General features: G+C 34.5%; 1 protein-coding gene across 1 annotated transcript in view; it reads left to right on the top strand.

Annotated features, from left to right (window-relative positions):
• Positions 1 to 2,502: 2,502 nt before the first annotated feature.
• ptprja (protein tyrosine phosphatase receptor type Ja) overlaps positions 2,503 to 13,389 on the top strand; it is a 54,533-nt gene continuing 43,646 nt past the window's right edge. Inside the window, exon 1 of the mRNA XM_056461890.1 lies at positions 2,503 to 2,697. Coding sequence (XP_056317865.1) covers positions 2,629 to 2,697 — 69 coding nt within the window. The 5' untranslated portion in view covers positions 2,503 to 2,628. The remainder of the gene's footprint in view (positions 2,698 to 13,389) is intronic.

Genomic DNA, 13,389 nt, shown 5'->3' with positions numbered 1-13,389 from the left:
TGTAAATATATTTTCATAGGAACAACCAGCATATCCAGCTGTTTATTATGTTTGATTTAGACAAAGATTGGCTTTATATGTTATTTGGTTACAAATTAAGGCAACCTTTGAATATATTTTCCTGAAAGGACAGTTTGGTACCTGGGTCATGGCATGGGTCGATTCACAGGAGTGCATGAACTGAAAAAATGTGTACACAGAGACTCAAACGGTTTCATGAGGGTAAATATAAGACTATTTAAAGATCTTTTAAGACCTAAAGGAAATGTAATTAATAATTTGAAGGAAAAAGTAATTAATAATTTGAAGGGAACATTTAAAGTCAATATATATTCTCTATAAAACTTACTGTAAGTTAGAATACTTGTTTCTACTGATCTCCATTAGTTTTTCATTCATTTAAAATTTGCTTAAAATGTTTATTAATAAAATGTTGTTTATTTATTTATTTATTTTTTTGCAAATTTTTGACTCTTACAGTAAATCAAGATACATTTAGCAAAGAAAAATGACACAAGACAAGAAGTCTTGTCCAGCAGACACACAACATCATAAGATGTTAATATTAGGTTAGATTTAAGTCACTAATGTCTAAGGACGTGAAATGACGTTGATATTTGGTTGATTTTTGGTTGTGTTGTAAAGTGACCAAAATTCAATGACGAGCCAACATTTTAAAACCAACGTCATACTGACATCAAATACTGACATTTATTCGTCAGGTATGGCAACCAAAATTCAAGGTCTGATAGACGTCATATTGGTAATGTCCACACAACGTCAAGCTGTAACATCATTAGATGTTGATATTTGTTTTTTTCAGGTTTCATTGGAAAGTAACCAAACTGCAACATCTGTCTGACGTTGAGCATTGACGTCGGCCTGATGTTGGGTACGGATGTCAACCCAAATTTCATTTCCAAACAAAGGCAACGTCCCATGGTGTTAGGCTACAAGGTCAATCTGACGTCATGTTGACGTCCTGTGTCTGCTGTGTGGTATCACTTTATTTTGGTGGTCCCTATAACAAATTTAGTTGATTTTAAGTTGCACTACAACTACATGCTAACCAATTCTCATTACTGTGTTCTACCATCATAAAGTGATACCGAAGTCATGTTTCATGTGTAATTTATTAAAAGGAAGCAAGTTCATGATTAATATAAGAACAAACGTTTGACAATTAACAGTGGCCTCAATTTTTTTTTTTACTTATTTCAAACTGTAATGTAATTTTTCTACCACATCAATACACTGTAAAACCATATCATCAATTAATCAAGACAGCATATGTTTTGCGTTTATTGTAACTTATTAAGCTAAGTTAGTCATGTTCTAACTTAATTTTAAAGTTATGCAAGTTGTTTTAAGTCAGTTGAACGTAATATAGGATTCAGTTGACTCATATAAGGTTAATTTGAATCAGCTTAAAAATTTAAGGCAACCAAGAATTTTTTACAGATGTTTATTCTTTAAGTATGAGTAATTTTGCTCACTTTCGAATAAATAAACAGATAGATAAATAAATAAATAAATAAATAAATAAATAAATAAATAAATAAGGCTTTTTAGATATTTAAAAAAACATTAGATATTCAACCTTCAGTGCCATGGCTTTATGTATTATGTTTAATTGTCAAAGAGTTTATAGAATCTGTTAAATAATTAAAAACAAGCCAAAACTTGTTGTTTCAAAACGCTATAAAAGAAAACTATATTTTTAAACTTTTCTAAGACTTTAACTACTTGACAGCAATGTTATTTTTATAAGGCTAAGTCACATTGTCGTTTGCAAGAGGAATTTCTTAGGGTGAACGTCCGCTAGTGCTGTAATAAATGCTGATGTAGTTTGAGCTGGTTAAAGGCTAAAAAGACACCAGGGGGTGGGGCTAACAGTTCGCTACGCCCATACCAAGCAGTGAGAGTGAAGATGAAAAAAGTTCAGGAGCACCTGAAGTAGGAATGAGCAACAGCGCGCCTCAGCAGCGGTTTTATTTTACACGATAGCAATAACAAAAGACTCTGACTCCGACTTCTGCCACGATGAGTCAACATTATCTACTTCAGGCCATTGTTTCTTGTGTAACTGTCTTGTTTGTTGTGCTCGTCTCGGTAAGTGTTTTGGGATTTCTTTGACAGATTATTTTATATCTGCTTTCTTCTACTACAAAACGTATTGTTCAAAGTAGCTAATTGTTTCTTATGGGTTAAATCTGCTTGTAAATATCACATCCCGTGTGGCTAAACATGCATTGTTTAATACCCTTTTGGAACTATTTGCTTCACTGTGAAATTTGATGATTGGAGGATATATACTGCGTTTAAACTATGAGCATGTGTTGATAACAGTAAGTTATATTAATGATATGTGTTGCATGATATAGTTATTATTATTAATAAGTTATTTTGAAAGGCAAAATAATAAAAAGACACTAGGGGGCGGGGCTAACAGTTCGCTACGCCCAGATCAAGCAGTGAAGAGAAAAGTGAAGATGAGAAAAGTTCAGGAGCATCTGAAGTAGGAATGAGCAATAGCGCGCCTCAGCACCGTTTTGCTTAATAGAAATAACTAAAGACTGAAAAATCAATAGAAATATGAAATGACATAAACCGTTGTTTTCTGCTACGATGGGTCAACATTATCCACTTCAGGCCATTGTTTTTCGTGTAACTGTCTTGTTGGTTGTGCTCGTCTCGGTAAGTGTTTTGATACTTTTTAAATCTACTTTTACGAAACATATTGTTCAAAGTAGCCATTTATTTTGTATATGTTAACCCTGCTTGTAAATATGACATCCTGATTTGCTTTACTGTAAAATTAGATGATCCCGACGTACGTTTAAACTTTGAGCATTTATTGATCACAGTAATTATTATTATTATTGATTTGTGTTGTATAGGATATTATTATTAATATTATTATTATGATTTATGTTATTATTATTATTATTATTATTATTATTATTATTATTAAACTAATTTGAAAGGTTTAGGCATAGTTTATGTTTATTTTCAGCTGTTTTACCATCACAAATTGGTTCAAGGAAGGTTGTCAGTAACTTCTGTGCTTTATTACAAGTTCTTCCCCATAGCTTGACCGCAGCTTCAGTGAGAAATAGTGATGTTAGTTAGTTGATAGTTTCCTCTATCTGCTTGTTGAATATGATTCTGCTCTGATGTCTGGCACCAGCAGTATTTTTTTAGATGATTTTAAGCATGTGAATATTTTCCATGATGCTCTGTTTAACCAGAAGTGCAACTATTATCTATGCAAATTTCTTAGGTTCATCTCATCTCAGCCAGTTAGCGTTAGGTGTGACAGATAGAACTGGCAATCTGACTCTGCTTTATGGATTAAATAGTTTAATATTTCCAGTAACCTCATTCAGATGCTGGATTCTGTCCCACATTTCTCCTTCTGTAGATGTGATAGAAAACTGTGGTATCATTATTTACATACAAAGTAGTTTTTTTGTTTGTTTAAAAATAATTTTGTGTTGCTGTATACATCTGTTACATCTGAGACGCATACTTAAGTTAAACGCATACCAATAATCAGTGTGTGAATTACAGGGGTTTATGGATGGTTGAAGGATGTCAAAACAAGATGAGTGAGAGAGTCAGCCCATTAATTAGTGAATAAAATAATAGATAATATAAATATACTTTTGACCACAGCTATAAAATCGTCATTTGAAATAACTTATAGATTACATAAAATATATGTGTTAATGCATAATCGTGTCTTGCAGTCAATGCATGTAAAATATTTAGTTAGGGATATAAAACCGTCAGATCTAGAGCACCGATATGCAGTATAGGCACTTTTCTTGTGAAATAGGTGTTTGTATCTACATATAGCCTAAAAGTAAAGTATAATTAGATACATAGTTTGTATTTTAATTGACACTTATGTTTGCACATGGAAGTTAACATTAACAGTAATTCACACACTGACAAGTAATAATCATATTAGTTACTAGTGTAATTTGGGTGGAGATATCATGGATATTTTGTCTTGAGTCTGATCTAGATAAGGGCAGAGATTTTAAGGAATGGTCTGCACTGATTCACAAGAAACCAAATGATGATTCCACAGCCTGATAAAGAGAAAATCTCTGTTCTCTCCTCCTTTTGCAAATGTGCGTGCCAAGCGCCTTTAATCCTTGATGTGCAGCAATTAACACCATCAGGAAAGTACAGTGTTTTGCATGAAAGTCTCATGAAAATATCGCCCAGCCCATTTAGGAAGAATAAACTGCTTGTGGGCAGTGGAAGAGAAAAGGGGAAACTGTGACGTAGAGCTTCGGAACAGGGAAAAGAAAATGGTCTTGATCTCTACCTCTAACCCCCTCCCATCTCTCTCTCTCTCATTTTTAATCACTGCAGCCATCTATTGAGATAACTGTCATTATGGGTGGTGTTGCTGTTTGAAGAAGAATTCTCACAGCAGTAGTATTATTTGGGTCATGCACTAGGCCATTTTGGCTATATTTGGGGATAATTTAAAGGCTTACAGCAGAAAAAATGGTGTTTACAGCCTGGTAGAAAGAATGATTTTGGTTCATATAGGTAATATTACCCTTCATGACAACTGTGAGGGGGTGAATTTTTTTATAACTCATCCGTTTCCTTTATATTAGGTTTTATTAAGTCTGCATAATTAAGGGCGTGGCCACTTGAGTGACAGCTAGGTCTCGCTGGTCGCCGTCACTTCGCCTCAGCTGATTCCGGCTGATTAGCCGCTGAACTCGACATATACATCATATTTTTGTTTGTTTTATGTGGCTTTACACAGTCAGTTACCTTTTGGAATTATTTATTACAATTATCAGATGATATGGCATGCTGTGTGCACTTAATTGTGCTCACAAACCATTCACCTGACCTCCTTTTCCCAGGTGGGTGAAATTATATACTTATACCATGTGTAAATATGTATTTGTTTTATTTAAGATCATTTATCTTTGATAATTTTGTTTAGATCTGAAGTGCACTCCAGAATCTTAACAGATTGATTAGCAGTAGGCTTTAGAACAGTCATTTGAAATGTTGTCATACAGTGTTATGCCTGGATTTCATAAATAACCCTGCATTTACTTGCACAGACTATATTTGAAGTATTTGGAAGTCATTCGCATTTTCCTCCTGTGAAAAACTTCATAAGAACAATGCTTAGTGGCTCAATGTATTACAACAGTGTTTTTAAAAGTCTAAACATTTTATTGATGTAGTATACAACCAAGCACATGGTCAGAACACAAATGAGTCGCAGGTGAGGTAATGAAGTATTAAGTGGTTCTCCCATAGAAAAGCCTGTCTAAGCAAAATGCCAGCAGGTGTCTGTAACTCCGCTCACGCTCCGTCTCTTTGCCCATGTTTGGTATCCCTCGGTAGGTGCGATGACATGTGAACAAACTGGCAATGGTTGGCCACTCCTACTGGTAGCTTCTTTTGGGTACTTCAGAAACCTATGGGTGACGTCACGGATACTACGTCCATATCTTTTACAGTCTATGGACTTATCACACAACACAGACATGACCTCAATCATGTTGGGTGAAGCAATATATATCGCTCATACATAAAAAACAATTCCAGCAACGTTTTAGCTGATTGTGCGACATCTCTATTTCTGTTGTAGGTGTCTGTGTCAGTGTGGTTAAAAAAACACTTTGGTATTTACTATAAATTACTATAGTATATTTTCATGTTGCCTGGTGCCTGACAACTGAAAATAGATCTGGTAGCAGATATGTATTTAGGATATAAGTTTTCACATTCTGATTCCAACGCCTCATTATTATGAATTTTTAAATGACTACAATTAAATTAAATATTCTTAAGAATAAAATATTGTGTGTTCTTTGGATGAGTTTACTTGAATTGTGATGCTATAATATTGTCATTCTGGTATTATATAATGACTGGCAAAAAATGGTCCTAAAATGACAACTGTATCGCTTATTGCAATATATTTCAGTGCAATATATTGTACTACAAAAAATTGATCTCGTGACAGGCCTAGTTCAAGCATCAAAGTACTTGCACAGAACAAATAGGGTTGGGCAATTAATCGAAATTATGTCACAGACACGATTGAGCAAAGTTGTGATTGTCATGAACATCTTGTCAGGGAAGTGTGGTTATGTGATCAGCAGTAGATGTCCTCCAAAGGTCAGAGGGCACTCTTGCACATAAACTTGCAAATAAAGGTCCCTAAAGTGCATTCAGTCCTATCTGGACAATCCGCTTGTTAAGTTGTGACGTATGGATTACTGTTTTCGGGTGCAAGCCGGATTTGAATTTGAATTGAGAAAATGTTAGTATATGCCCGCTTTTTAGGCGTATCACACTTTAAAGTGAATTTTATATAAAATCATGGTGTACACAATAGGCATGGGCCGGTATAAGATACTGTCGGTAAAATAACCTTGGATAAAAATATCACGGTATTGTGCTCACGGGTCTAAAATATATTCTTTTTAAATGTCTGGGTAAAAACCAAAACTTTTTTACCCTTTGAAAACAATATATTCTATTTTTTGAAAGATTTAGAATATTTTGTAACAGTAAACATGTCAGGCTAAATAACTCAAATGAATCATTGACTTCTGCTGTCTTCATTTGTTTTAAAAACACAGATTTCTTTACAATTTAAATCGGCATCTTTGGAGATCTTTTCTGCTGGAGATACTGTTGTCCATAAAAAAAAAAAATAATGATAATAAAATCCCACACATACCTTAGGAACGGTATTACAGAAAATTTTGGCGGTTTGAAAACCTTGACTTTTCCAAACCGTGGAATACCTTGCCTAGTACACAACAGGCTCTGGACTTGCTGCATCACAAATACCAACATTTTACCAATTTGTAAAAAAATGTATCACTTTCTGGCCATCTGATATTAGGCATGGATAAATGTATATATTGCGATCGTGATTTTTGAAAGTATTACAGCTTGCACTGCTTTGTAAATGTTTATAATTACCATTTGATAAGTCTCCCCATTCAGTTTGATAGAGCACTTAGACCGGAGACCGCTTCTTGTGATGTCACAATTAACAAGCAGATAGAAGCCAGAGAGTTGACATAAAGGGTGTACTATCTGCTCCCTTATCAATTAGTTGTGGAGTTCCTCAAGGAAGTATTTTAGATCCATTATTCTTTCTTTTGTATATTAATGATTTAAAAGTATAGCATATTCAGAGGAAGTCTATCTTTATGCTGATGATGCCGCAATTTTAGTATTTCATCAAGACAAAAGGACCCTGGAAGAAATCACGAGTTCACAGTTAAGAAATTTGTACAACTGGCTTTTGGATAATAAACTTTCTTTACACATAGGTAAAACAGAGGCTATTTTATTTGCTTTAAGAGTGAAATTAAAGAAAGATGATTCTTTTGTGGTTAGGATTAATGATTTGAAAATAGAGACGAAAAATGTTGTAAATTATTTGGGATGTTTGGAGATGTTATGGCAAGAAAGGTTATGAAGATATGTGGAAAATTTGGTTCTTAGCAAGGCAAGCTGATCTATTGGATGTTCATTCTTTAAAATTATTGGCAGGTATATTTTGGTATAGCTGCTTACAGAGTATGAAGGAAAAATTGCAAAAGGCACAAAAAAATGAGTATGAATAATTAAAAAATATCGTCCTAGAGCACATTTACAGTTTTTTTTAATTAGGTATGTTAACTGTTAATTAAAGAGTATGTTTTTTTTTAAACTGGGAATGATAAGCAAAATGTTTAGTAATGTGGGTTCTAGTTATTTGGTGAACTATTTTCAACTGGTGAGGCAACAGCATTCATATAGTACTAGGGTTGGGATTTTAATATTTGTTAATTTAAATTTACTGTAGAAGTCTAGTGTGGAAAAATATGTTTTTTATATACAAGTGCAATCATGTGGAACAAATGACCAAAATAGATTAAGGAAATAAAAGAATTAAGGAGGTTCAAAAAAGTGATCAAGATGGTTGTTTGATGAGGATAATTAGTTTGCATGGTGGATGATGATGTTTTATTTTATATGCTATTGCATTGTTAAAAGGGTTGCAGCTGGAAGGGCATCCGCTGCATAAAACATATGCTGGATAAGTTGGCAGTTCATTCCGCTGTGGCGACCCCTGAGTAATAGAACGACTAAGCCGAAAAGAAAATGAATTATTTATTTTTTTATGAATAATTTTGTTCTTGTTTTAAAATGTGGAGGTACTTTTTGTTTTATGCTTTAACTGTATTTTGCAGCCATACTTTTTTTTTTTAACAGCGAGGACCACAATGGAAACAAGCCCAGGGCTTTATTTTGTTTTTATCCTCGATAGTTTTATTTTAAAATGTATGGGATACTTGTATTTTTGTACAGTTTGCCAAAAATCTGTCGAATAAAAATTCAATTCAATTCAACTGCAAACACCCACTAAGAAGAAATCATGACTAACAAGATTCACCATGACTAATAATCACGCAACTACAGAATCAACTCACGGGATACATTTCAAACACTCAAATTAAAGAGTTAGTTCACCAAAATAAATTTATTCTGTCATTGTTTACTCATGCTCTGATTGTTCTAGTCCTGTATACATTTCTATAAAGGAAGGGACTGTATAAAGGAATATAGTTGGAAGAATGTCAGTACCAAATAGATCTCAGGACCTTTAAGTGAACTAGCCCTTTAAGTTATGAAGTGAAGGTATACAAAAGAGAAGTGCTTACCACAGTTGTGCAATTAGCTTGTAACCGTACTTCATTTCTAAAGTTTGGAACTTCAATACATTTCCTCAAGCATAGAAATTAAATCGTCTGTGAGATAAAGCTCGTCTCTGTGCCTTCCTAAAAATGCTTGTGTGCAGTTGTATTAAGGCCACTTGTGGAAGGGTTCTGGCCTCTTCCAGGGTGGAATAGATTAGACACACACACACACACTATCACACAGTTCTGTGTTCTGTGTAAATTTTTGTCTATTCATTCACAGCATTCAATGGCTTATTGTATGTCACGGCTAGTTGAAATGTGCACAAATTTCAATTGTCATTCGTCATAAAATTGCGCAAGTCATAAACAGACAATGGAAGATTTATGCTAACATGCCATTAGAGTTGGAATGCTGATATACATTTGTAAAGAAAATGAATAAAGGGAAGGTGACGCAGTTACAACAGTTATGTCTACGTAACGTAATCAGTAGATGCGTTTCTAATGCTAACATAAATATGCTATTTCAGTTCTGTCAGTCATTTATCTTATTAGCCGTCCTCACACTGTTAGAAAATCCATCATTTTATGTTTTTTTCAGCAGCTGGCATGCTGGAAAGAAAACCAAAAAAAAAGGCTGTTAAATTACATTTACAATTACATTATGGCTAAATTCACCATAAATAACAGAAGTCAAATTATAGAAATTTACCAGAAATTAAAATTGAAGGAAATTCCTCTAATTTAACATCTGTTATTCTAAGGTAAATTTCTGTAATTTAACGTCCGCTATTTTATGTTTTTTTTTTTTACAGTGTAGACTTTGGCTGTTATAAGAGTCTGATACGATATGATAACCTTGGATAAAAATATCACGGTATTGTGATTACTGCTCTACAACATGTTGTTTTTAAATGTCTGGGTTAAAGACAACAGCCTTTTCCCCCACTGAAAACAAGATATTTTATTTTAAGAAGCATTCAAAACATTCTGGAACAGTAGCTTTTGATGTGGATGGTCCTTTTCAGCTGGAGATACTACTGCCCTAATAAACTAAATAAAACAGTTGTAAAAACAAACAAAAAACTTGCATATACCATAGGAATGCTATAACAAAATTTTTTGGTGGTTTTAACTTTAACTTGACCTTACCAAAGGACGGTAAACCTTGAAAATGGTTATTGGCCCATACCTAGTCCTCACCTTTCATACTGTATTCAGAAATTCTGCACTTATTAAAATATTTAATACACAAACACAGTGAGATGTTATGTGAGGTTGTCTTTCATCATGACTGAGGAAAGATTGTAGATTTATCTGTGCGTTGAGCAGATGGAGAGATAACTTCAACATGCAAATATGGTGTCTGCCACTGTGCATTTGCATGCGCTTTATAAGACTGTAAAAGGTTTGCAATTTAATAGGAAAACTTTAACATATAATATCTATGCATTATTCATGCAAATGTGGAGCAGAACATAATCATAAAAACCTAAAAAAAACCAATTTTGATTGTTTTTATATTTTGTATACATATGTGTGTCTGCTTTATTGTATTATAGTAATGGTACTCTTTTTTTTTAAGTCCTTTTTTAACAAATGGATAGTCATTTAATGCAGCAGGATGTGTTAAAGTAACAGTTCTTGTCTGAATTTGAAATGAGGAAGTTTGAGGCTTTCGCTTTTAAAAAAGCTGATGCTTGACACACATCGGACATTCTCAGAGAACAGCTTAAATCGACTCCAGGAAATTTGCTGAACCTCAAAGCCTGAATGTTGCAGCCTGGTTTCAGTATACAGTACTGACCGTCCCACCTAATTCATATACTGATGTATACTAAACGTCACCAAACTCTATTTTAAAATCAATATTTGCATTTTTTTTATAATCCAAAACAGTTTAGTACTGAAAAAGTGTTTAAACGCACAAGATTCATGTCGACAAGGAAATATCTTCTTTTTTAATGTCACATTAATGCTTAACTCAGACTGAAAACATGCATGTTTGTTTTGTGAAGTTGCACTAACGAGATTGGCAGTATTCCTTTATACAGTATACCTGTGATTCAGATTACAGCTCTGAAGTCTGCATTGTGTAATTAACAGGACAAAACAAATATGAATTATATTTTTAATACTTTGGTAGTAGTAGTAGTGATATATACTGTATATCATTCAAGGCCTAGGAATGGTTTTTGTTTTGTGTAAGTTGAGCAGTAGTGCTTGCTTGTCAGTATCTTGATTGTTGTCATTGTCAGTGCACCAAATGAAGTGACTTCTTTCCTGTGGGCAGTCAAAGGGCTGATCTGTAGGCCTCCAGATAAGAAAAGAGTCAATAAAAAACACTATATGACTGTGTGAGTAAGAAAATTGGGCTATCAAATAAAGATGAAATAAAAGACCAAACTGTAAGGCCAGTTGCAGAATTATGACCCTGGACTACAAAATTGAAACTGTTGAAATTGACAATCGCTAAACTAACCATTATATTTGCAATAGCCATGTATAGTATGGGTCAAAAACATCAAGTATAGACGATGTATATTTTCCTACTGTAATTTAATTAGTAGGCAGTTCATTCCGCTGTGGCGACCCCAGATTGATGAAGGGACTGAACCGAAAAGAAAAATGAATGAATTTAATCAACGAAATTTTTGATGAGTAATGTACACTCACCGGTCACTTTATTAGGTATACCTTACTAATACTGGGTTGGACCCCTTTTTGCCTTAACCCTTCGTGGCATAGATTCAACAAGGTACTGGAAATATTTCTCAGAGATTTTGGTCCATATTGATGTGATAGCATCACGCAGTTGCTTCAGATTTGTCGCTGCACATCCATGATGCGAATCTCCCGTTACATCACACACCCAAGGTGCTCTATTGGATTGAAATCTGGTGACTGTGGAGGCCATTTGAGTACAGTGAACTCACTGTCATGTTCAAGAAACCAGTCTGAGATGATTTCACGCTTAATGACATGGCGCATTATCCTGCTGGATGTAGCCATCAGACGATGGGTACACTGTGGTTATAAAGGGATGTACATGGTCAGCCACAACACTCAGGTAGCCTGTGACATTGACACGATGCTCAATTGGTACTAATGGGCCCAAATTTTGCCAAGAAAGTATCCTCCACACAATTACACCACTACCACCAGCCTGAACCATTGAGACAAGGCATGATGGATCCATGCTTTCATGTTGTTGATGCCAAATTCTGACCCTACTATCCGAATGTTGCAGCAGAAATTGAGACTCATCAGTCCAGGCAACGTTTTTACAATCTTCTATTGTCCAATTTTGGTGAACCTGTGCAAATTGTAGCCTCAGGTTCCTGTTCTTAGCTGACAGGTGTGGCACCCGGCGTGGTTTTCTGCTGCTGTAGCTCATCCGCCTCAAGGTTGGATGCATTGTACGCTCAGAGATGCTCTTCTGCATACCTCTGTTGTAACAAATGCTTATTTGAGTTACTGTTGCCTTTCTATTAACTCGAACCAGTCTGGCCATTCTCCTCTGACCTCTGGCATCAAGGCATTTGTGCCCACAGAACTGCCACTAACTGAATGTTTTCTCTTTGTCTGACCATTCTCTGTAAACCCTAGAGATGGTTGTGTGTGAAAATCCCAGTAGATCAGCAGTTTCTGAAATACTCAGACCAGCCCGTCTGGCACCAACAACCATGCCACGTTTAAAGTCACTTAAATCACCTTTCTTCCCCATTCTGATGCTCAGTTTGTACTGCAGCAGATCGTCTTGACCATGTCTACATGCTTAAATACATTGAGTTGCTGCCATGTGATTGGCTGATTAGAAATTTGCATTAACGAGCAGCTGGACAGGTGTACTTAATAAAGTGAGTGTGCATTGCTAAGAAATTCATTTAGACAACTTTATTGAAGATTTTTCAGATTCAGATATCTCTGCCAAATATTGTCCCATATTCTAACAAGGCAAAAATCAATGGAAGGCTTTTTTTTGTTGTATGTCAATAATAATAAGACTCTTATGACTGATTTAGTGGTACAGGTTCCCAATTGAGGTTCTTATTACAGCTGGAAGCTGATGGAATAATGTAAACATTGGCACACTTATCCGTTTGGGTTTAAAACATTTATTAGTAAATTTATATATTTTTTGTTAACTTAATATATAATTTAGATGTATTATATAGTTTTAAGCAAGGTATAGTGTCAAAAATAAAAAAGATGTAATAATTAACTCACCTTTAGGCAAAAAAGAAAATGTTTTTTGACTTTGAAAATGACTTTAAAAAAAAAAAAAAAGCATTAAAAAAGATTAAAGAAAACGTTGATTCTTATAATGCTAGCTTAACACATGGTTCCTGACGATATAGAGACCTCTTAAGTGAAGAGATGAACTATTTTTGTAATCCACAGACTGAAGGAAATGGTCAGGGGTGGCATGCGGTTTAAGAACGAGTCATGTTTTTGGACCGATTCAGCATCCTAGAGACAATTTTACATTTACTAATAATGTCTTTGACTTACAAGGCTTGGCATCAGAACGATTATTTAATATTTAAAACGCTGTATTTATTTAGTTTATGTTGTAAAATATTATCAGAAGTTGTTTAAATAACTGTTTTCGTATTCGTGGCGTCTACACTTTTCCACTTGAATAATATTAAACGTCTTGCTAGTAATGTAGTGAAAACAA

Source organism: Danio aesculapii, chromosome 7 (genome assembly GCF_903798145.1).
Source record: "Danio aesculapii chromosome 7, fDanAes4.1, whole genome shotgun sequence".
In the NCBI taxonomy this organism is placed as follows: Eukaryota; Metazoa; Chordata; class Actinopteri; order Cypriniformes; family Danionidae; genus Danio; species Danio aesculapii.
This window is presented reverse-complemented; position numbering and strand designations above follow the sequence as displayed.